The sequence below is a fragment of the Hirundo rustica genome, chromosome 15, assembly GCF_015227805.2.
Source record: "Hirundo rustica isolate bHirRus1 chromosome 15, bHirRus1.pri.v3, whole genome shotgun sequence".
NCBI classification, from domain to species: domain Eukaryota; kingdom Metazoa; phylum Chordata; class Aves; order Passeriformes; family Hirundinidae; genus Hirundo; species Hirundo rustica.
In genome coordinates this window covers 11,706,534-11,731,124 of record NC_053464.1, presented here as the reverse complement: position 1 = coordinate 11,731,124, position 24,591 = coordinate 11,706,534, and the positions used below count along the sequence as shown (strand labels likewise).

Sequence of the window (24,591 nt, the reverse complement as noted above, 5' to 3'; positions counted from 1 at the left end):
GGATGCTGCTGTGCTAAGGAGGAGGCTGCTCCTGCAGCACGTGTGTTCTGCGGGGTCAAGCAGCAGGAAATTATTCCAGTCCTTCTGTGGTGTAAGAAAGCTGGCTTGGAACAAACCTTGGCTTTCCGAACAGGTGTTGCAGAATAAATGGTGATGTTCTAAAAGCCGTGCAAGGCTTGGTTGCATGGCACCAGACCACTAAATCTGGGGTGTGTGCGCTGCCTTCATGGGAGGATGGAGACAGAGACATCACTCTCGTTAATGCTCTTGTTTAGTAAAAAGAGCAACAGTGTACAAAAATTAGTAATTTCAGCTACAACTGCACATTCAGACTCTCAGTTGTGTATTTAAATGCCCACACAAAAACTTACAGTGCATGCCAGTGAAGCAGTAGTAAGTAGCAACTCCAGAAGGTTTCTGTGTGTTTCACTGATCCCCAGAATAACCCTGTGGGTGAAAGCCAAAGCTGATGAGACAGAAACAACAATTTTAAAATAAGACTTCACTTTCAAACTCCTCTAATCTTACTTATCACACAAAGAAAAAGCAAAGTTTCAGGAAGCGATAAGAGTGACTGTCCCTTTATAGTTTTCTTGTTTTTCTCTGTATTTGTTCTGTGGCACAAATTAGTTTTCAATTGTTCTTTCTTCATTTTCTATTATTTTTCTGCTGCTTTGAATTCTGCTTCCATGTCACAGATACAAAACAAAAATGTCATTTAGACCTTTATAACACAAATAATGCTTCACAAGGTTTGTTTACTGAAGCTTTTGCTTTCTCTCAGACTTTGATGAGCACCATGTCCATAAGTTGCAGCTCTCTCCAGCCCAGGCTTTTAGCTTTTCATTACTCATTACCATTTCAACCTTTGGTTGATAACCCAATTATTTTTTGATTTTTTGATTAAAACAAAGTAATAGGTCATGGTTTCATGCTGCTCTTGTCTTTGCCATTTCTGTTGTGGTCTGGCTTTGTAAAGTCTAAGTTTTCAGTAATGGTCTTCAGCAGTTTTATTCTTCTGATAAAGATACTCTGGTTATGATGCCATATTTTTCCTTTACTACTTGGTATATGTAAAACTTGACACCATCTCTAGGAGACAAAAGGCCAGGATGTGTCACCCAGATTATGGAAAAGATAAAAGTTAGGGTTTAATAATATTTTCTCTGAGTGTGTGATGAGGGGAAGAGGAAAAATCTGCCTGTTTTGTGTCACAGTCAAGAGTGGGCAGTGTTTGTAATGATGTTAAAATATACATGAGGAAATGGGGAGATGCTCTGAGCTGAGGCACTGGTGGGGGTGATACTGTGCATCAGAGAAACACATTTTTGTGTCACCTCTGTCAGGGGGATTCAAGCATGTGAGATGTTGGTGCGTTATCTTACATATCCCAGAACTGTTCCCTTTGATCAGACTGACCTACCACCTCTGTGACACTTGGAGGCAGAGATTTACGTTAAAAAAAATGGGTTTTCTCTGAAGAATTTCTTTGAATAGCAGGAAGGAAACTGGATGTGCCTCTGTCACTCAGATGTGTGTGGCATTGAGCATTCACCTGGCAGTGCAGGCTCATGGTGTGCCCGGGGGGGGTAAGTGGGGAGAAGTAACACCCCAATAACAGAGAATTTCTGTCAGCACACCCTGAACACAGATCATCATACAGGCCCTTCCTAGCCCGAATTTGGCTCAATTTCCATTTGCTGTTGTTTGATAAGACTTTAAAGAGACATGGATCCAGACAAGTCAGAAAAAAGTAATTGTTTCTGACAGCTTTCCTGGCTAGATTTGAAAGACAGGTAAGAGTGGAAGATGATGCCTAATTTAGGTAGAAGGGCTGTTCTGTTTAAATGAGGATGGACAGCTGGAGTGGCAGGGTAAGGGAAGTGCTGTGGGAAGACCATCTTCTTGTATCTTTTAGAAAAAATGAGCAGTGTCCCATGAGGGGGTTCTGTGTGTTCAGGACGCGTCTGGAAATCCCAGCTGTGTTCCATGCAGATGGGAGGGATCCCAGGTGATCACAGCCCTGCTCACCCGAGCACGGGGCTCAGCTCCATCAGGAGCTTTGCTGCTTTGTCTGATGGGCATTTAAACCCCACATTTCCTAAAGGATGCAGCAGCTCTGTGCCTGTTCTTTGCATTTTTGGCAGGACGTTTAAAACGAAATAAAAATTGCCTGAAAGCTGTTGTGCATGTTGGACATGACAGAAGATGTTCAGTTGAGATTGTGACCTTTCAGAACAAAGACTGCTTTTGAAAAGGGGGGTTCATTGTGCTTCTGGCTCTAGTAAGATGAAAAACTTGAAAAATCAGTAACATGAAGGCTGTGCAGCAAGGAGGAGCTCTCCAGAGGTCCTCTTGTGTATTTTCAGTTGTCTTCCAGTGGATGCACTCTTTCCCTCTGTGCAGTGCTACCACAATTCCAATCAGTAGTAATTACAGAAATGTTCTCATTTTTATGAGTAGAGGGATGTGAAAAGCTGTTGACAGCAGTTTGCAAGGGAGCTCAGCTGTGGTGCTGCTTTCCCTCTAGATCCATCACAGCCAGAGCTGCTGACCTTAAGGTTATTTCCCAAGGAGTCAGGGCTTGCTCAGGGGTCAGTCTGTTCAGTGTGCAAGGAAAAGTGTGATTAGATATGTGTGAGCTCTTATGATTAATATTAACATGGTGGAGCTGTCTGAACATTTAAATACAACACTGGGGAAATTAATTTTATGCATAAATATATGTATATATGTTTGTAGATGATTATTAAAATGCATATCAATGTATTTAAATGTAGACATGACTTGATATAGATGGGTGTAAAATAGGAATATCACCTACATTGGCTTAACAGAATCCAGCTGGAGTGTGGTCAGAGGGATGGCAAAGGTGGCCAAACAGGGAGGGAAATGCCTGCTCAGGAGGGAGAGCAGACAGTGGGTGTGGGCTGGGGCTTCTTCCTGGGGTATGCTACTACCAGCACATCAGACTGTGCCCTTCAGGCTCTCAGGAACTGAAATGAAGGAGGGGCAGAATGGAGATATTCCATAGGATCCTCTTCAGGTGCTGGGGGGAAGTAATAGTGATTGTATGACATGAAATGTTTTCCCCAGTGCTGCCAAGTGGCTGTGCCATGGTGGCACATAGGCAATAACTTCTACACCCAAGCAGTTTGAGGACTGAATGTCAGAGTCTTTTGACTTTCCTGCTTTCTGAAGGTCTCTGACATGTTCTGAGTGTGATGCTTCTGTGGACACCGCTTGGGAGACAGATCTGTGTCCGTATCTGGAGATTTTTTGTGTGGTCCATTCTCTCAAGCATCCTAGAGAAAAAAAAGCACTGGTCATGCTGTGTCGGTCAATTCCCCAAGTGTATCCCTCCTAAGCCTACCCTTTCATCCTTGCCATTTTAGTTCCTTGGCTATTTTGTTCAACTTAATGCACTTTACTGATGTTTCCCGCTTCCAGGGGATCAAAAAGATAGTCTGAGTCCTTTAGATATGTGTGAAAGTTAGAGATTATGCCCTTCTACTGATTTACTCAATGATAACTTGGAAACTTCTATCTGGGCAAGGCTGCTTCTGAAGTATTTATTTCTTCAGGCGGGCAGTTCAGGATAATGTTGAATTTGCTGGTTGGAGCAGTTAACTCAAAGCTGCTCAGAATCCAATAGATTGCCCCATAGCCATTCCTCTTATTTTTTCAGTTTATCCACAAATCTCTCTTACTCTTGTAAAATTGAAATGAAGATGAGATGACTGTCCCCATCTGAAAAGATTTCAGTGCTGCTTGAAGTCTCCTTGCACTGGCAGAAAAAACAATTGAGCTTTGAGCTTGAACTGAGAGACAGATAAGATCACCAGGAGATTTCCACAGCAAATGCGGAGTATATTCTTCTCTAATGGATTCTTAGTGCTGTCTGGCAAGTAATTGAATTGCTTGGGTATGAAGGCAGAGGGGACTGGGTTGGGGGTTTTTGGTGTTTGGTGGGTTTTTTTAAAGCTCCCAAATTTTGTGAAGAAAGGAAGTAAACCATGGTTTCTCTGCATAACACAGGATGTCTGTCAGACATGGGGAAGCTAATTAAAATGTCACCATATGTACATGAGGGTGATGAGGCAGAAAAGACCGATCACTTCCTTGGTTCCAGGAATTTGTCTGTGTCTCTGCTTCTATCTACTCACTGCGAAATCTGCAAGTAATTCATGCTCTGGGGGTAGGAATGAGGCCGCTGGGTAAATCTGGCCTCTCCCTCTCTCTCACTGGAGTAAAACAGAAAATAAAAAAGGTCCATTCTTGCTCTGCTGCAATTACTAAGGCAGTCTCACTCCAGCTGGGCGATAGCAAAGATGCTGGTTCCTGCTGTCCCATCGTAGCCAGCACTGCTGGTACACTCTGCCAGAGGACCAGTGCTAGCAGAGGTTAGCGCTGGGGCAACTGGAAGGGTTCCACAGCCAATCTTGTTCCAGTGTACAGCATGTGAGGGGACAGAAGCAAAGCAGCGTCCGCCTCTTTCCCATCCTTTTGTTTAAAAGTACGAAGTATGTCCTGGAAAGCCAAGGGAATGATGGAGAGAGATAATAACACACCCTTTGGTGCATTCTTTGGAAACACTCGAATGGCCAAGAGGTGGTCCAAGCCTTACAGCCTGCATCATTGAAAACCACTGAACAACAGCAAAATGGGGAGGGAAAAAAAAAAAAAAAAAGAGGACGATCATCAGGGAAATTGCTATAATGGTAAGATAATTAGAAGGCAGAATGATTAACATTAGTCAGTGTGCTGCATTGGCAAGGACTGTGCAAGTTGACATAATGGGCCTCTTCCATATCAAACGTGCAGTTTTTCAACATCCAGTTTAACACTTTCATGTGAGTTTAATAGAGTTCACAGCTGAAACAAGCATTTGGTGCTCATGTAATGTTGCACAGTACCTTTCCTCTCCTGTGGCTACTAGAAGGACCTACTACTATTCCCTTTTGTGCCTACTGATACTGAAGGATAAAAGCAACTCTCACCATGGAATTCTTCTACATTGTTTTGAATGACAGCTAGACATGAATTCCTGGGCATTTTCTTCCTGTCGTGCCTGATGGAAATGAACTTCCCTAGAAAAAAAATGTTTGCAGATTCCTCCTGCCAGCCCTTGTGTGCAGGCCCTTGGATTTGCCAAAACTAAATGGTGCAAGAATGGAGATTTATCACCACATTTAATAGCTGGATTTGTAGCCTGATTGAGTTTGGAGCAAAACTTGGAATGCAGAATGACCTCAGTGGTCCCCATCTCTACTGATCACTGCAGACCAGTAAACATTTGTTCTCCTTAGATTGCCACCACCCCACCTGCCTCACGTATGGACCAGGGCATTGGGTGTTTTGTCTCCCTCCATTTTCCCAGGATCTGCAGTGGCTTTCTACTTGCTGTGCTTAGACATGGGCCGGTGTCTGGTGTTTGTGCTGGGGCACTTCTGGACCCCACAAGCTTTCCCCCACCTCTGCACACAGAAATCAGGCGCATCATTCGCAATCCTTCATTGCAGCTGATAAAATCCGCTGGTGTGCTGTGGCAGAAGATCCCTTAGATCTCAGTAGTGCTTTTCTTTTTTTCTTGTACCCCTCTTCTATGTAAATAAAACATCTTTTTCCCTGTAAGATGTTGGAGAGCACAGTACCCGAGCCCCTCTCTCTGCTCGGTGCACGGCGTGTGGGACTCTCAGAAAGGAATTGCAGTCACGCAGCTGTGCAGCGAATATGGAGAGGGTGTTTGGTGTGGTTTGTATTTCATGGATTATTTTCTGGCTCCTTCTGACCCTACCTCAAATGAAATTCCTGCACTTCACCCTTCCTCTGGGCTGGGCAATCAGCAGCTACGATCGAGGGCTGTAGGGGGGCAGTGCTCGGGCATACAAAGCAGCCACGTCAGGACTGAGCAGCCAGGGCTAACGGGGAGCGAGGCCGGGAGCAGAGACAGAAATATGGCAGAATGAGATTCATTAGGGATCAGATTCAATAACTGCACAAGGATGAGAAGTTTATGATCAAAGGCTTACTTCGAGCATTTTAATGACATAGTCATTTAATCCGTTTAAAGCAGATAGATAAGGAGTTAAGTGAAATCTACAGCAGCTGCCTTTCTGAGCTGTTTATGAACCTGTTCCAGGCTACAGATCACTGTGAAAGGCACAGGATGGGTGCTTGCTGTAGTAATTGAATAGTATATAATGGGCTACCAGGCTTTACAGGCTGATTTACATATGAGGTCAGTAAAACTTAATGCAAACACTTGTGGTTTGTGTTATTAGGGTGTGTGGTTCCTCAGCTATTTTTAATGTGCGTGCTACTAGAAAGAGTACAGAATGAAGGAAGGAGTTATTTAAAAACCTTTCTGTGCCAGGATACTTAATTCCCAGTGGGTGTATCTCCTCTGGAAGTAACATCAGTATAGGCTGTTGTGGTGACAAGATTCAGATGGGCTCTGGCACTCAAACCACCAGGTCATCAACCATAGGAATTATGCATCTGAAAAAAACCAGGAGGGTCAAGGGAGCAAGAAAATTATTTCCCAACCTTTCCTTCTACTGTTGGACTTTTGCCACCCTCTTTCTCTCTCTTGGGGACCCTTCTTGGTTAGCTAACTTCCTTCCCAGCTTTTCTTGACAAACACTTTTAAACTCCTGTGGGGCAGTTGGTGACATTATGCTGCCTGTGCCCACAGAGCACAGCTCAAGCCAGTCCCTCATTCTCACAGGCTTTTAGCCTCCTGGACACCACAAATTACAGCTGGAGTGCTGCATATGCCCATGGACAGCACCTTTTGCTATTTCTCAGGTATTGCCTCTCCCCTTCAAAACTCTCCCAGCGCACACACGGGTTTATAAAGCTTACAGCTCCTACATCCCACCTACTCCTTCCCTTCGATTAAACCCCTGGTCCTGTGCACACACTGCTGTGGAGAAGCAAGCAGAGGGGGCTCTTTCTCTACTCACAGCTCGAGGCTTGTTGAGCTGCTGGAAGCAAAGTAGTAGCTGCTGCTGCATTGTTTAAGGCCATGTTACAGTCCCGGCTGTGTGTGATGCAGACACGGGATCAGAGCTGGCATCGAGCTGGTGGGGAGCAGGAAGAATTTCCCAGGGCTCCAGGCCATCTTGTTTTCTACTTATACAGAAAGTTGCTGTCCTGCAGTGGTATCGATTGGTTTTAAAATAGGGAGGTGATAAATGGAGATTTCAGGTGGTTCTGGTCAATGTGACTGCAAGGGTTGGAGCCATTTAAATCGAGTCTGGAATATCTTACCTTACCTCACGCTGGTTTTCCTAGGAGGGATCTGCTTATGGCTACAAGGAACAGCGTGGTTGCATGGAGGGACCAGCACAGCTCTCGTCACTTGTGCTTTGCACAGGAACCACCTGCATCCTCTTCCTCCAGCTCCTGTCCCCCACACCAGCTGCCTTTCTGCTGCGGTGTTTGGGATGCCTGTCACAGCTGCTCAAAGGCTGCTGCATGTCTGAGAGACCAGCCAAGGCTGAAGGTTACAAATCCCTTGCAGCATTCCCTGGCAGCCAGGTTATAGATCAGGGTTTAAGCAACCTTGGGTTTGCTGTCGATCTGCATGCTCCCATTTCCTGAATGGGAATTGGAAATTGTCTGGTTTGAAAATAATTAAAATTTGTCTTTTGAAAAGCTGGTGCTAACAGACAGATCTCTCATTACTCCACTCCCCTGTTGTTCCCCTGTGTCCCTGTGTTTTTTCAGCTACCGTTCTTTCTCAAGAGCGTAGAGACTGAGCACTTGAGAGTTCACTTGTAGAAAGTAATGTACAAAAACCTGGATTTTAATTCCTCTTCTGCCTTCAACTGCCTTGTTCTTTGAGGGGGCCTGTTGCACTCTATTTACACGTGACTATTTCAGTGGTGTTAATGCTTTGGACTAGCAGCAGCTGCCCCCTGGCAATGCAGCACAGTGGCTTACCCAAAATAAGAGTAGCTCTCCACCCCCAACCCTGTGTCAGGAACACTGGAACAAGTTTTTAATCTCTTGAATGCAAAGGTTGTCTGTTTTCTGTGGCAGCACGAAACCCATCCCTGACAGAAGCCCAAATTAGCAATAAGGTTGTTGCAAGCAAAAAACTCAGGCCTCAGGCTCTTTTCTTCAGTTATCTATAAATATTTGGTCAATTAAGCTTATGTCTGGAAAAGTAAAACCTCCACATAAATGATGATGACAGGGAGAGGCAGGAGAGAAGGCTCAGCAGCAGCAAGAGGAAGATGGTGCCAAAGCTGAGCTGGGGATGTGGCTGGGTTATTGACAGTGCACAGCTCTGGCAGGCAGAAGGTGATGCCACTTCCAGCTCTGTTGAGGATGTGACTGAGTGCAAGTGGCTTTCTCAGAATCTGTAGATAATATCCCTGAAACGTGGTCGCTTGTGCTGTGGTTTGGAGATCGCAGAGGGAGGGAAACAATTCTAAAAGGAAAAGGTTTTGCCATAACACGTTTCCTTTGAGCATCTATTACGCCTGTCCAAATATACAAGGTTTGGTCCCTTGTCAGATTCTGTCATGGTTAAGTTTGCCTGGAGCAGCTCTGGACTTCTTTGGGCACAGCTGGCTGATCTTCACACTGTCCAGCCTGGTAACCCAAAATTTGCTGACCATCTCACCTGGCAGAGCAGCACTCCTTGTTCTTTGCCTGGTAGTATTCCTTTTTTTTTTTTTTCCATAGGAGACTATCTCATTTAACAGCTTTTGAGAGTGGCAAACACATTTGTGTGTGGTTTAACTTAATATACAGTCTGCAGTGCTGAAGTGAAGGCGCTGATCAGTTCTTACAGTTGAGATAACATTCAGAAAACAAATTAGAATTTGCGGTTGGTACGGATCCAGGCAGAATTCACAAAGTTGAATAATTTTTTTTAAGTTGAATGTGAACAAGCTTATTATGGATCCAGAGAAACCAGGCATGTATTGAGGAACTAGAGATATTTGTGATTTTTTTTTTTTTTTCCTTATTAGTATAGAGAGTCGACCACATTATGGTCTCCTGTAGGGCATTTGTAATGTGGGTTAGAATTACTACAGTGGCAAGGAGGTAGTGGGGGGGAACAAAGCCTGAGAGTAGCGGGCTGGGTTTTATTTGTTTCAGAAGACCAGAGTGCAGCTGGCTAGTGAAGCTGGCTTTCCCCCTGTGGCGCAGTGCAAGATGTTCCAGGTCTTTCCTGAGGGCAGAACCAGAAATTTTTATCTGTCTGAAACTGTGCTTGAGGCACACGAAGAACAACAGTCATTTTGCTGTTACTGTGACTCGTGCATGCTGCAGCAGAAGTAATAAGGGGGTACAGGGCGAAATTGTGCTTTTTCAGGGTGTTTACTTTTCTGCTCCCCTTCCACTCTGCAGTCCTTCGGGTGCCTCCCCGAAGTGCTCAAGACTTGATGTCAGGTGCTGCCTTCAGAGAGCAGCTGTGGGAGATGGATGGGAGACTGGCTGCAGGATGTTGGGTGGAAACGTGAGAAATAGCTTGTTAGAGCTTTGGCTTTAATGAAGGTGAACACATTGTAGAATGTGTTACAAAGAATGTGTACACATGGTCAGGGGTGTTGTAGATAGAGGTGTGTTTGTGTTTTGTGACTTGTAGAGCTTTCACATCTCAGTCCATCTTTGTTTCTCTCTTCTTCATCTCCCAGAAAAGTAGTTCTTAAATTGACTTTACTCCCTTTGAATCAGGATGGAGACTCCCTAACATAAAGCCTGGGGATCAAAAAATCTGTTTCCATTCTCTAATTTTTTGCACTCTTAATCCTCAAATAACCCTTGTAATTTTCCAATGAGCTGGATTGCATCTGTATGGATCAGCATCTACATGTTCAAGTTGTCATTATGACTGTGAGAAAGACATTTCCTTTAGGGGAAAAAAAAGCACCATCTCAGTAGCTGGGTCTTAAGTGTCATTCTGATTTTCCATCACCTGAGGATTTGAGCAGCTCTGCCACTTTGGAATATTGAAATGAACATAGATTTGAAAGTATTTTTGTATTTAGAGGCATTGATTCTAATATCATTTCTCTACAAATTAAAATTTTCCTTGAAAAAGATTAAACTGTCAGTGATAACATCTAAGTTCTTGTTATATCTAAGAGGAATAAATGCTGAAGTTATAGAATTGTCTGGAGGCTTATAAAGAAAGAGGGGGAATTAATGATACGAGAGAGAATGGATAAAAGTATTGGATAACATTTATTTTTGAATTGGAGGAAGTGGAATGAGTTGAATTAAGAGGTTTAGGGCCAAAAAGAATACCCATTATTCTGATATAACACAAAAAAATAGTTTTAAGAGAAATCCGCCCAGTGACTTGTGGTTGCTCCATAGCCTGTTTTTAATAAGATATCAAATATTGATTTAAAGACACTAAGTAACAGACAATGTATTGGTTTCCCTGGTTAGCCATCCCTATTAAAAATATATATTATTTCCACTTCATTGGCTTCACCGTGAAGTGAAGCTATCAGGTTCTCTCTATGCTTTTGTTTGCGACATTAAAGAACCATTTAGTGTCAGATTTCCACCGAAAACCCAGATCAAATTGCTTCTGCCTTCTCCATAGCAAATGAAATAGTTTGATTTCCATTAATTTCTCAGTGGAAGATGTGTTTTTTTCAGACCATAAATCATTCATGGGAATCTTCTCATCACTTCCCTTAGTTTTCAACAATTCCTCCGTGCCTGCAACGCCTCACCTGGGTGTGTTACCACCGCAGGGGTCACATCAGTGCTGCCTTCAGGGGCAGTATTGTTTCTTTAGCCCTTCCTGCTCAATGATACATAAAGATCCTGGCTGTTCCTTGGGGTTTTTTTTCCTCCTCACTGCATTAAATTAGAGGTAACCCTTAGTTATTAACTGTGGCCTCCTCACAGACACTGTCTTCCAGAAAGTACCTGCTGTGTTGTGTTCTGCTCTCTGGGATCTCTCACGGTGCATTTGAATTCATAGGGAGTGATTGTACCTGGCACAATCAGATTTCTGAACTGTCTTTGTGGGCTTTATTGTTTGCTACAATTCTGCCTTTGCGTTATCTGCATATTTTAGTAAGGTTTTATTATTTCCTTATGTATCTTAGAGAATGTGTGCTGCATACGATCGGCCGAAGAAGCAATTCTTGTTGGGAAAGTAACAGGGAAAAGTCGCTATTATTTCGTCAGCTTTTGGGCCATTTTAAAACTGCCATAGTCTGATTTTGCATCATGCTGGTTTTAAAAGAAAATGCCATTTTGATACCGAGGCAAATATATTACAGAATTCCTATTCTGTTATGTCAACACCGTTATCTTAGTTAACTAGACTTGAAATCTCTTCAAGTCTGTTTGACAAGACCCATTTTCCATGAAATTGTGTTACTTGCTTTTTCTGATCTTTTCTTCTAATGGAGTTATGTATCAGCCCTGTCTTGTGAGTTAAGGAGATTCAGTTTGCTGCATTCTGGAAGCTTCATGAAAAGCAAACAAGGCAGCAGATAACTCGATCTGTATGAAGCGAGCTGGTTAATCTCATTTTTCAGTCTTCACAGTCTATTCACCAGCCAGCGCTGTCTGATTCCGACTGCAGTAAAACGTGCAGATCAATACTGCCAATGGGTGATTAGCAATTTGCAAACTCCAGTAAGTGAATGCATCCGAGTCAAGGTTTGAAGTTGGAGAAGAAAGTGGAGGAGGAGTGATTGAGTGGGCTGAAATAATGAAAGCGGATATTTCCTCTCAAGTGAAATGTAAGCATTGTTGAGCTCTGTTAAGCAAGATGATGGCAGAGATTTGTACTCCTCTCACAGTGATTACAGAAAATAATATTTTTTTCTGAAATCACCAACATCAAATGTGCTTTTCCCTTATCACCCCTCTTGATCTTCTTTTTCCTCTGCTGTTGACCTGCTGGAGGATAAAAATGTCTAAATTTATGCAACTGAGATGTTTATCGTTGCTCTTGAGGCCACTTTTTGCTTACTCAGTCAGATGAATACCAAGGTGCTTGTCTGCTACTCAGTTTCAGGCAGAAAACCCATGGTTTCTGTCAGTATATTCCATACCAACCAAAGTTTTTCAATAAACACCTTTAGCTCCCTTGGAGACCCTGTGTACCGCCTAAGAGTGCAGCTGAAGTAGCAGTAATTTTGAGGTATTAAAGCTGCATTAAAAACAAAACAGTAACTGAAATATGGAAAAGCACCAGGTAGTTCCTGCAGGGAAGGAAAATTGCATTCTCCCTAGCAAATGTGGTCTGACCTCTGAAATTCAGCGTGATTGTGTGCTTAAAGATGCCATCTGAAAATCTGTGGTTAGAGAAGTACAGGAAAGCTCTCTTTCAGGTTTGCTCAAATGAAGTTGAAAAGATCCCTTCTCAACTGCAGCCAGGCTGTATTTCCAAGTTATGCATGTGTTGTCTAATTAAAACTTAATGGGAAAGAAGTAACTACCGCAGTGCAGGAGCATGTTGTGATAGCTGTAGTGTAAGGCTGAGCTGTCCTCTCCTCCCTGGATTGTTACACGAGGGCTGGAGAACTGTGTTCTCATTGAGAAACACCAGAAAAGTAGAATTTCCCCTCATCCACCATTTTCTTTCTTAAAAAATCTGTGATGTATGCTGGCCATGAGGAAAGTGATGATAAAAATCAAAGTCTGAGTTTTATACAGCAGGAAGTACTGTGTTTTGAAGGAGGTTTTGTAGGGTCTTAACAGTTTAGAGATTGACCTGGTAGTCATGATTCTGGAAAAACCTGGCAGTAAAATTTAAAATCATTGCCCCTTCGCATCTCTGTGCAAAATGTGCCGGTTGCTCTCCAGTCCATTAGCACAGTGATGTAAAACTGGTGAAATAAAATCAAACGGGAGGCAGGACAGTTGTATGTCAGACCATTAAGTCACGCACTGTTGTTCGGACAGTTTTGTGTCTACCAAACGTATTTCAAGGTAGATTCAGTTTGGCTTTGGCTCAACTTGGCAGCAGTCTAAGCCTGAATGAGGAAAATGTGTTGTTGGGGATGAAGTGATGTAAGTCAGGTTTAGCATGTTTGACAGAGACATTTTGCTAATGGGTTGGTGATCCCAGTGTGACTTTTTAAAGCATTTTCCCGTATCTTTGGTTCAAACTGCATTTACTTGAAAAGACATGAATAGCAATTGAAGCTTTGCAGGCAACCAAGAAGTATCTTCCCCCAGGGAAAGCTACGAAGGGATATTTAAGCAGATGGTTGTGCTGATGGAAGTCTCCGTGTGAACAGTCTGACCCAGCACGTGGGGTATGAAACGTTGGGGGATGTAGTTTATGTCACCTACTGAGATGCAGCTGAAATTGCAAAACCTGTTCTCTTGCCAGAGGTGTTTTTCTCTTTGTCATAAGAACAGAAGGGTTTAAGCTGAAATTCTGCTCCGTTGCCAAGGCTCAGGTGAATTCCTTGTGCCTTCTGTGGGTGGCTGCTCCTTCTCTCCCCTCTGCTTCATCTTACTCTGTGATGTTACAGCTTGAAATTCCCCCTTCACAGCCCAGGAATTTACTCCTGTGTGGAGACTTTCTGGGCCTCACCACTACAATGGGTAAAACAAAGCCAAGTTAGCAGTTCTTGCTTTCTCAGGCCATATGTAGCTAGTGAGGGTATTGATTTAGTTTTGATGTGATGTAGTTTATAAATATGCATGAGGATTTAGGGTTATTTAACTGTGCTTTTTAATTCTCCTTGCATTGCTGACTCTTCTAGTTCAGGGTTTCTTTGTATGCACAGCAACCTCTTCCATGACAGCCCAGTTCTCACTGCCTGGGACATGTCTAATGTTTGTTAATCCCAAGTCTGTAGAAACCTTTAATATTCAAGGAATAAAAGGAGACAAAGTGATGCCCTTCTGCACAGGGACCAAGAGAGCAGAGTCCAGCTCCAAGGAGTAGGGTGAGGAAACCTGGGGCAAAAAGGTAATCATCACAAGGTGGAGAGAAGGAAGGAGATAGAGGAGACCTTTTTCATGCTCCTAGAGAAGGGGAAAAGAGATCTTTTTATCAGGGATCCTACAATTTGCTTAAATTTAAAAAAGAATTGACCTCATCAAAGGGCGAAAAGGGAGGGAAAACCAAACATTTTTCTATTTGCCTTGGGGGATAGAAGAGAATGCACCATCTGAATCGATCTTTGGATGGTTTAGACACTCGGGTCCCTTACTTGAGAAAGAGCAGAGCAAACAGAAGAGGGTTCTGCCTGCTCGACCCACCTAGGGGAACCTGCAGTCATTCCTCATGGTATAGATGACTGCATGGACAAAAGGATGGTGTGTACATGGATAAGAGCTTTTCTGAGGTGCTGGAGACTTTCTCACTTTTCCCTGTACCCAGTTATCCATTACTCAAGGGATTTCCACCTGTACCTGGTTGGACACTGAGGTGATGTTGGTGAGAGGAGCTCTCCCCAGGGGCAGGACAAGCACCACATCGCTGTGAAGTGACTGTGACAAAAGGAATAAAGCTTGGCAGTTCTGCTGTGGCTGCTCTTCCCCTTGGAGTGTTGCAGGGACATGTTTTGTTTTCCTCCTTTCCCCGTCTGCTTGGCCACAGCAGAAGGTGCGTGGGAGGCGATAGCCCCTCGCAGGGAGAGGCTGTACTGGAGCTTCTTTAACCTGCGACACGTTTGCTGTAAATCCCACTCCGACACTGCCCAGCTGCTCGAGGAGACTGTCAGAAATGAGTCCTCCAAACCACTTTGGTCTGTCATGGTTTCTATGTGATGGGAAAGGGAACTTGACTTGCTCTTTGAGTGGAAAATCCTGCTTGAGGCTGGGATCCTGGTAATGGTGGTGGGTTAGCTCAGGGGGGCAGCCAAGGCTGAGGGTGCTCATTCATCCACTCAAATTGCTTTGTACTCTGCCAGGTTGGAATTTGATGTGCAAGGACGTATAATAGTACTTTTATATGCATTAGATTACAGGATCAAAACGTCCTGGTGCACTTAAAGCATTTAGGAGATTCAGTGTTGCTGTTGTGGTTGACCTCAGCATTCAGCCCGTGCCATGTGTTTGCTGTACAGATACACAATGTGATTGACAGCACTCCCTGTCACTTGTTTTTCAGGCTTTTATATGCTCCAATGAACTTTGATGCTTCCATGAAGGCTTCTACATAATTTTTAATTATATGTCTTTCTATTTATACCAGATAGTGTCTAAAAAAATACCCGCAGAGGTTTTGCTTTTTGCTAATGAGATCCATTAACTGGAAAATCCTATTACATTGCAGTTTCACTTTGCTTTATAAAGTCTTGAAAGGGGGACCTCTGCTGCCATACTTCATTCTGACTTTTCCCTTCCTGTCTAGATACTGAGGCTCCTGGTCTAGCATGGCAAATTTGTGTTGCTTCTCTCCTCTGGGATCTCTCCTTGATGTCCCATCTGAATTCATTCCAAAGTAGAGCTTTACCAGGAAACACAGAGCTATGGAGGCATTAAAGTAAGATTTATAAAGCATTGTGAGGAAGGAAAGCTTTGTGTGTCGGAATATCTGGATTGGAGTGAATACTACAAAAAACCTCACTTCAAATGTCTCCTGTCTTTGCAGAATAAAAAAAGAGAGCAGCAAAGAAATAGTTAAACTTTTTGGTAAAGTGTGTGTACTTCTCTTGAAAGATTTGGTCTGACACATCTCAACAATATTCTCAACCAAAGTTACTTCATTTGTATGGGAAAGTTGATAAAATGTTTTTTTGAAATTCAGATCTGTGAGAGCCAGTATTTCTCACTATATAAAGTTAAGACTTATCTCTGAAAAGGAATTTTTATAACTCATACTTTAAGCTCTTTGGGGCTGTTTTCAGAACCTATGTGCTTTTTATTTTCAGTGTCTTTATCAGAAGTTTTTGAACCAGTACAGGTCTCCTCTGCACACTACTAGACTGTAAATAATAGCAACTTTTTATGGACTTTGTTCTCAGGAAAGGCAGAAATCCTTCACTTGAAAAAACTAGTGTAGAAACCCTGGAATTCAAGTCTCTAGGTGGTAACAAGCCATCCTAGAGCAGACTATGATTTTCTTCCATTTCAATAAAAGAAAGAGCAGCAATTGAAAAGGACAGTGAACATTTGGATGCATTTTTTCTTTTAGATTATCCCAGCTTCATGCCATTCCACGTCTCTCTGTCCTGACTCTTAACCTTCTTGTCACGTTTGTTTGCATCCCAGACCTCATCTGAATGCCTCACTCAATGCAAATTGCAGTCTTGCATCCTCCGGGGAACATAACGTTTGAAAGAGATATAGAGAAAACCAGATCTCCTTTTAAAACTGTACCTGAAGGGCTTTCACGCCACTGCTAAGACATTTTATTTTATTTTATTACTCCCATCGTAGCAGTGTCCAAAATGTGTTACATGTTGTACCCAAAGATATGGTCTGGTGTTAGAGCAGTGTGATTAGGGTGATTAGAGCTTTTTTGTCTGTGATACAGCCGAACTCCAACCACCTCCCTGTCTCATTGCTAATTTGCTGTGGATGCTGCGGTGAAAGGGGCCATAGGGAGGAATATCAATGAGCATGGATGGTGTGGAAGATCCGCTCAGGAAGGAAGAGAAAAACCCCTGTAGGAGCCTTTGTGGGAGGAGCAGCTGTTCCAGGTGGCATTGCTAACGGAGTGGGGAAGGTGATGTGGGATTGCTCATTGCTCCTGAGGGCAAGGGTGTGGGATCTGTTGTGCTGGTGGAGGAGTTACTGGCCATGAAGAGGCATAACTCAGGCTAACACAGAGTCTTCACTGTTCTGGAAATGACTGATGTGGGTGTTCAGGAGGTCAGAGGGGAAAGGTTGCCTGAATCAAGGTATATGAACCTGAGGTTGCATCACCTGGGCAGGGAGAAAGTTCTCCCTGTTTTGTGGAAGAAGTAGCAGGTGTTGTACTAAGAACTGGCTGAGATAATGATGGAAAGGTTGCCCAAGTGAATTTCTGCTGCCAGGTTTCAGTGTTTTGTGTGTGCAGATGTGCACGAAAAAAAGTTGGCGAGAGAAGAAGGGGAGGGAAGTGGCTTGAGACCTGGTGGGAACAAATGAGCCTTTTCCCAACATCCAGCACCTTCTGTTTTTCTTCGCCCCCCCACAACTGTTTCTGATGTCAGGCGTGCACATACTGGCAGAGCTAAAAGGAGCAGGTGGTGGTTGTTGCTTGTTTGTTAGTTTGCCTTGTCTCATCTTTGCAATCCATTTTTGTTACATACAGCTCCTGTTCCACAGGCTTTAAAGATCCCTTGGTGTGGTTATCTTGTGTGACAGAGGGAGCTGGGGCGGGTGAGCGTGCTGTGCTTTGTGCACTGGGTACAGAGGGAATTCTTTGGGATGCAGTTTACTTTGGGTATTACTCTAATCACTTTAACAAGCCTGAGCAAAGAAACAAAGAACAAAACCAAGAACCAGAATTTCCATTAAAATGGCATTTCCTGAGGTAGGATTAAGCTTTCTGAGGCTGCCTCGTACTGGGTACAGAAATGCTTCCAATAGCCTTTTGTATGAGAGAGTTGAGTAACCAATTTATTTATTTTCTTTTTTTTAAGCTGTTAAAATAAAATTTAGGTAGATCAGGGGAAGCTGCTCACCTGAATAGCCAGGCATACTCTAGTTAATAAGCTACTACTGCAAGAGCTGTAGTTGTTGGGGACCTTGCATGTGCCTTTCAGGTGATAAATTCCAATTTTGCTTTCCTGCTGTTTTTTTTGTTCTCCATCATTGAGTGAAATTTCCGATGGGTATTGATGCAGGACTAACAGCAGACAATTCTTGACATAAATGCTGAGCCATTAACCATAAGATGAAGATAAACATGTTCAAAGACAACTTCTAATGGTATGTGACTTGTCTGCTTTCATAACTCAGTGGAAGCAGCGGAATATTCATTATCTGTGTGTGCAAAGCCCGTGTGGCTGTGTTTACCCACAAATACCACATGCTTGCAGTGAAGCCAGACAGTCATTCCAGCCTTTCCTTGAAGGATCCATCGTCAGGAGGAGGGACTGAGTCCCAAGAATAAACCTGCAGGTCCCCAAAAGCAGTGTCAGCTTCTCTAGCATCAGAAACCTGGATTTTGCAAGAATTCAGTAGCTGGAGCCTGGAGTGAAAGATCAGCCAGAAACCTTGAGTAACATTTGGTCACCTTTTGTCCTATCTTTGAAGGATTCTAGATGTGCCACCTGTGTTTTAGTCCACGATTTACCAAAGTGTATCACCAGGCTGCGCCAGCAGTGAAGTACCATCCTCTGCTCGAGAGTTCAAAAGTTCAGTTTTGGATGTTGACCACCTGTATATGCCCAATTACCTGCTGTGTGTTAGTGTTGACAATTGAAGCTACTCTTTTGCCTGCAAGAGGTAGTAAATGGAAGGGAGAGCCTTCCCTGGCCAGTTGGATGCTTTTCAAACACGTCTCTTCCACCATCCCCCCAACTGATGCTTTATGTTTTATATCTGTACATAAGAAACTTTCCCATCTGTCTCTTACAGCTAGATGCAGTCCTTATTTGGACTATTCTTCTAAGGTAACTACTGACCCATTTAAAGCTGATATAATCTACTAAGCTCCGTAAATAATTTCTATTTAAGTTCTCCAGTACTGAATAACTCATCCCAGTCCAGAAACCTTGGAGATTTCGCTCTTAAGAAGTCAGCATGGGGAGAAACTCCGTAGCTCAAGAGGCAGCAGTGTCTGGGTGGCTCTCACTGTGCACGAGAGTCTCGTCAGGAGGAAATGGTCCTTTCCTTGAAGAGCTTCCAAGCACCAGCCTTTTCTCAGCAGGGCCAAGCACAAGCTGTTGTATTGCCAGCCAGCAGCCATTAAGCTCAGCTGTCCATATGCTCCACCAGAATTTATTGTGCTGCTCAGAAATCACAATCTTTTAAGGCTGACAGATACCAAGGCTGAAAAGATGAGGTACTTAAGTGCGTGTCACCCCTGTCTACGGGTTTTGATGATTTTACTTGCCAGAGCGTTAAACAGAAGGAGCCTGTGAGGATGTGAAGTCAGCTGAAAATCCTTCAGAGTGCCTGCTGACATTGTATCCTGACAGTAACTGCCTTTTTTTGGGATGTATGGACTTCTTTAATTTCATTAGTGGTGTTAGATAAACATATTCACACCAATGGAGACTATTCCCTTTGCTACCAGCTCTACCTTCTGAACAGAAATACCTGCAGCAGATGAATAGACCTTAAATGGAGTTGTTAAGCACTGAATGTTTCATTAAATGTAAAGTGGTCCACATGGTTTAAAGTGCTTTATTCTTACCTGTGCGCCTGTGAAAGTGAGTGGAGTAGAGAGAAAAGCTTTTATAGCTCCTGGAGAAAGGCATCGCTGAATTGGGACTGTGCAGCTTTCAAACAATCAGGAGGAGAGATGCCAAAATAAGTTCATCCCTCTTCAAGGTGCTGTCATGGCAGCTTTCATTGTTCTTCTAAACAACTCCCCTTCTAAAGGAAAAGTTTCTGTTTTTCAGAGATTAAAGCAGTCCTGTCTTCATTCATTGCTTTGGCACTTGACTGATTCTTCCCTAATGGGCAGATTACTTAGGAAGTTTTTGAGCTGTAATTTCAACACGTAGACCAACATGCTGACTGTTTGACAATAATATAGTTTTAAAAAATGGCACGTAGCATCAGCACAATTATCTCCCTGGGGTGGTTTTTCTTCAAGCTGGAGGATGGAAGTGAGAGGGGAGGCAGCAGCATCTGACTTGAGCTCGTACCTCGGTTCTAGATGACAAATTGGCCCTGTTGCAAATTCTTTTTTTCCATAGTCTTTTGTCAGAAAGTTTCTTGATAGCCAGAGTCTTACTAAATAGTTCTGCCAGAGTGTGCTTGGAACATACTGCATTAAGCCAATATTTGTGTGTGGCATCTGCAGCGTTTGTCACACACAGTGACTCCACAGTTGGGACAGCAGCAGTGGGGTGGTTCATGGTTTCCCTTGTGGATACCCTGGGGCATATGTCTGTAAGGCTGAGGATAATGCATCAAAAATAACATTATTTCACAAATAGTGGATTGTATTAACACGTGGAATCAACAAATCATCTCTATGAAATGTCCGGTGCCCTTCAGAGAGCCAAAAAAAAAAAAAAAAGGTTTTTAGGTTTTTGCTGCCTTAAGCACCAAATCAGCTAGTTAACATCTTGCTTTCCAGGAAAGAGTAATTCACTTTTTTAAGTGCCAACCAGATTTGGTTGCAATCAATCAAGGTATTTATTGCTTCCTCCTAAATTGAAGCTCTGTGTACATTTTTCTGACAGATCTGAATTACTTGTTCAATGTTATCCTTGGAAGGAAGAATCAATGAACGCCAGCAGTTCTCTCTAGTCCAAGTCATTTACTCTTCAGAATCTCTACAATTTCTGGTTTTTAAGGTATTGGGGAAAACAGGGGTAAAGAGGGGATGCTGCTGAGAATCTGGCAGTGATGTGTTACCTTTGCAGTCTGAGACACTGGCCATGATGTGCTGATGAGCAAAACAAGCTACCAAGTTACTGCTGAACGAGCCAGGGCTGGGATGGCTTTCCAACAGAGCTCTGTAGGTCATACATCGATTGCATCCCCCAAATGTCCCACATTTCCATATAAAGGCACCATGTGCTTAAGTGGATTTTGTCAAAGCGCACGTTCAGGCCGAGTTTCCCAACCTGCAGCACGATTTTCACGCTTCTTGGAGAAGCCAGGGATACATTACTGTTTGTTACAAGATGCTTTTTAACTCTGCTAAGCAATACCTCCTTGCATGTGTTTTCTCAGCACAGAAGCAGCATCTGGAGCTGTGCCTGGGCAGCTGTTTGGGGAGTCCCAGCTCCTGTTCAAGGAACGTGGCTGTCTCTTCTGTGCCTGCCTTTCAAATGCCACTGTTTGGTTTTCCTCTTCAGTCACCCAAGATTAGAAATGATTTTCTAAATGGGCGAATCTGTTTTAGGTCTTCTCTCCCAGTGCCTGAAACAATTCTCCAGGCTTCTGCTGCGCAACTGAAAGAACAAAATTATGATCAGTAAGACTAATTTATTGTAGGTGGAAGTGCAGTTGACAGAGAAAAACAGCAATTTACATTTTCCAGAACGAAAGGGATTTCAGGAGGATGTTGTTTGCTTTCTTCAGTCCCTGGTTTCCTACCAGCATTAAGGTTTCATGTCTATCAAATGCTAGTGAGATTTTAATGCTGCTTTTCTGTCTCTTATTTGAGAGAAAAATACAGAGCAGTTTCCAGCCATGGATCTTCATAGAGCCAACCCATAACAACTCATTTTCACAACACAAAGTCACTCCCGACCTTCAAAAATTTGGGAAAAACACTTCAAACGTCCCAAGCTGTGAAACTGTTTTGACTTTCTGTATTACCTGCACATGAGACCCATCCCTTTCATCAGACGCTGCCTCTGGTCTGCACCGTTTCCATGGAAAGCTTCCTGCATTTATTTGAAACTCCAGAGAGTGCCAGTAAATTTCCTGGAGACTTAAGTAATGCTCTGCTTGGTATGACTGTGAGGTGGCAGCATGGTCTGGTGGTGAGGAGGAGCAGCTCTGAGGATGTTTTCTTTTCTGCCATGCTGCTGAGGAACCTGGAACCAGAGACTGCATCTTTGCACACTGGCACTCCCCTCACATACTGCATCTTCAGGCTTTGTTGTTTGCTTTTTGGGCTTTAATTGGTAGTTTCCCGTGGGGTTTGTACAGGAACTGGCATGCTGGGATCCCTGTCTCACTTGGTTTCTTTTAGGCATTGCTGTAATATAAACCAGCTGCACTAATACTTTAGCTGTAGGGAGAAATGTACTGGTTTGATGTGTGCTGTGTAGAAGAAAGAGAAAGCTACTGCCCCTAGCCCAAAAATGTGAGTAGCATAGCAAATATGTTAGTGATCTCGCAGAAATGTTAAATGAGATGGATTCTGCCACTGCCTTCGTTGCACCGTGGGCTTTTAAGAGATTCTCTTGTCTCAGTGAAGCTTTGGACTGATGTGCTGAGGAGAGCTGGTGAACCCTGAAAATAAGGCTGAGTCCTGGTGATGAGTTTTAGAGCAAGATTTTTCAAGGGGAGCATGTTATGAAAGGAGAGGATAAATGGTCTGAAAGATCTGTAAGAGCCAAAGCACTGCAGCCTCATGGCAGGGCTTTGTAGAAAGGCCAGATAGATGATGGAAAAGAGTAAAAAAACCTGCAGAATAAACACATTGGTGCAGTGTGGGTTACAGCAGCCCTAGCAGGGAGGTGGCAGCAGTCTCCAGGTGTGCAAGGCTTTTCTCACACAGGGATCCTGCTGCTGTGCCTGCAGCAACGGTGATCCCTGCACGGGGGCTGGAATGGTGCTGGCAGCCAGGACGAGGAGCTGTGAGCTCTGCCTGACCTTGGCAAGGGACACAGGGCCAGAGCCCTTCCCAGCTGCTCAGAAGCACCAGCAGCTGCCCAAGGAGAGCTGGGATCCACAGCTGACACTGGAGCATCCTCCTGCCAGCCAGAGTAAGCCCTGTTGCAAACTTTGGAGTTGAACCTCTTCCCTCGAAAGACAAACACGAGAGTGAGGAGTGCCCTGACCTGTCTGGAGGAGTCCAGAAGTGCAAATAGCACAAGAAGGTAACGAGCTGAGTGGAAAAACAGGTTTGTAAATGCCAGTGTGTGCTGGGGAAAATACATCTAATGAGCTGGTGTTGCAGCTGTCTTCCTTCTCCCTCTGTTTGACTCTCCAAGATGCTGCTTGTGTCCTGAATTTCTCTTGATCGAGACTGATGGTGGGATTATTCCTTCTTTTGGCCCAAGTTGCCTGATTGGCAATTAGGGGAGGTTTGTCTCAGCCTGGCTGTGGAAATGGGGTCACAAAGCCCTGTTTCTGTGGGGCTGCAGGGCAGTGCTGCCCTCCCAGGTGTTCTGAGGTCACTGAAGTGAGGCTTGGGCAGTAGGAGAACGTGCATCACCTGCTCAGTGCATGGCCAAGGGCTGGGAGACCACATACCCCTGACTGTGGGGAGTGCAAACAGCTGGAAGGATACCTGAGGTTTCCATGCCTGAGTCTCCCTGGAGTGAGCTCTTGGACCAGGGCAGACCTCTGGGAGTTCCTCCCACCCCTTCTTGGCCTGGGACACGTGTGTGATCTCCTTTCTTTGTAACTTGCACTTACACTGTGGCACAGTGACTCCTCTCTCCTACCCAGGTGCACAGCTGGGCTCAAACTGGTTTCTCAGAGTAGTTATGAGGGACACCACACCTCCCTCTTTTTTTTTCTCTCTCTGGGAAGAAGATCCCAGAAGAGCACCTTTGACCACAGTGACAGAAGCTGCTATTTTGTGAAAGCCCACAGATTTGTCCATGCTCTCCAGCACTCTTCCAGCAACCAGAGATGCTGGAAGAGTCTCACATGTCCTGTCCTGGCATGGCCCATTTATGGAGCTGTTGTCCTTGAATTTGTCAAACCCATTTTTGATGCTGTTTTGTGTCTGTTGCCAGGCTCTGGGGCAGTGAGTTTCAGGAATTCATGGCCTGATGAGGAGCTTCACAGTATATGACTAGAGAGTATTTTCAATAAAAGATGTTTGGGAGTGGGATCTTCTGGGGTCTCTTACCAGCAGTCACCAGCAATGCAGGATGAAGTCACTCAGTCTCTGCTCTGGTTTGCATGGAAAAAAAAAAAAACCAACAAAAAACCCACATAAAGTTCTATCACGTCTTTAACGGAAATGAAATGATAAAATTGGGATAATACCTACCTCATGCTGCTCTCGAGGGTTAATTAATGTTTACAAAATCACTTTAGGTCCCGAGATTTAATTGAAGGAAAAATATTACCATATAAAATAGCTTTTTATGCAGGCACTGCTATAGGGTTTCAGCTGGGCAGAGTGCCGTGGCAGCCAGCATTAGCACATGTTTTACTACATTTATGGTTGCAAGGCTTCCTGTAGTTTGTATGAAAATTGTCTCTCTGAAATCACAAATGAAACATCAGTGTTTTCCTCTCGCTTTGAAAGAATATTAATTTGCCATCTTAGGGCTTGACTGACTATTCAAACTGCTGTAAATACAATTCTCCTTTGAGGAAAAAGGAATGGAATATCGGTTCCCTTGCTTGGGACGAGCTGATACAACTTGCTAATGTCTCCACCTTTGGATGCCATGGATGTTGCTGGCTCATATGAGCAATAAATCAGGCTGGCACTGCGTGTCCTGCTGTAGTTTAAGGGTGTGTTTGGGTGTTCATTATAATCTCCTGCTATCAAGAGATTTTAAATACAGCTATAAAATTTCATTTCTGGAGTTTAATTTGACTGTGGAAGTGTCAACCAGGGAACGAGTTCTGTTAAGTGGGGTGTTTCTGTGGGTTTTTTCTGGTTTGGTTATTTTTTGTTTGTTTGTTGTTTCTTTGCCTTGTTTCAGGGTGTTTTTTTTTTAAGATGGTGTATCGAGAGAAGGAGAAACAACACAAGGTTTGGCTTCCTTTAGCTGTTGGAATAAAACCTTGTCACTGCATAAATGTCACCTTATTTTCTTGCTGCAACTTTTTTTTTTTTTTTTATTTCACTGAGTGGTACAGGCTGGGTGGACTTGGAGGTTGGATTGGTTTCTCAGTGTGCTTTTGTTTTGTTTTTTTCTCTGCCAC

General features: G+C 43.7%; 1 protein-coding gene across 10 annotated transcripts in view; it reads left to right on the top strand.

Annotated features, from left to right (window-relative positions):
* The window catches only part of MAD1L1 (mitotic arrest deficient 1 like 1), a 346,645-nt gene that overhangs the window by 198,564 nt on the left and 123,490 nt on the right, over positions 1-24,591 (top strand). The window contains exon 17 of one of the 10 annotated variants that reach the window (XM_040079074.2): positions 7,300-7,629. The exons of the other annotated variants lie outside the window; for them this stretch is intronic. Coding sequence (XP_039935008.1) covers positions 7,300-7,608 — 309 coding nt within the window. The 3' untranslated portion in view covers positions 7,609-7,629. Of the gene's footprint in view, positions 1-7,299; positions 7,630-24,591 lie in introns of those variants that run through there. 10 annotated transcript variants of the gene reach the window in all.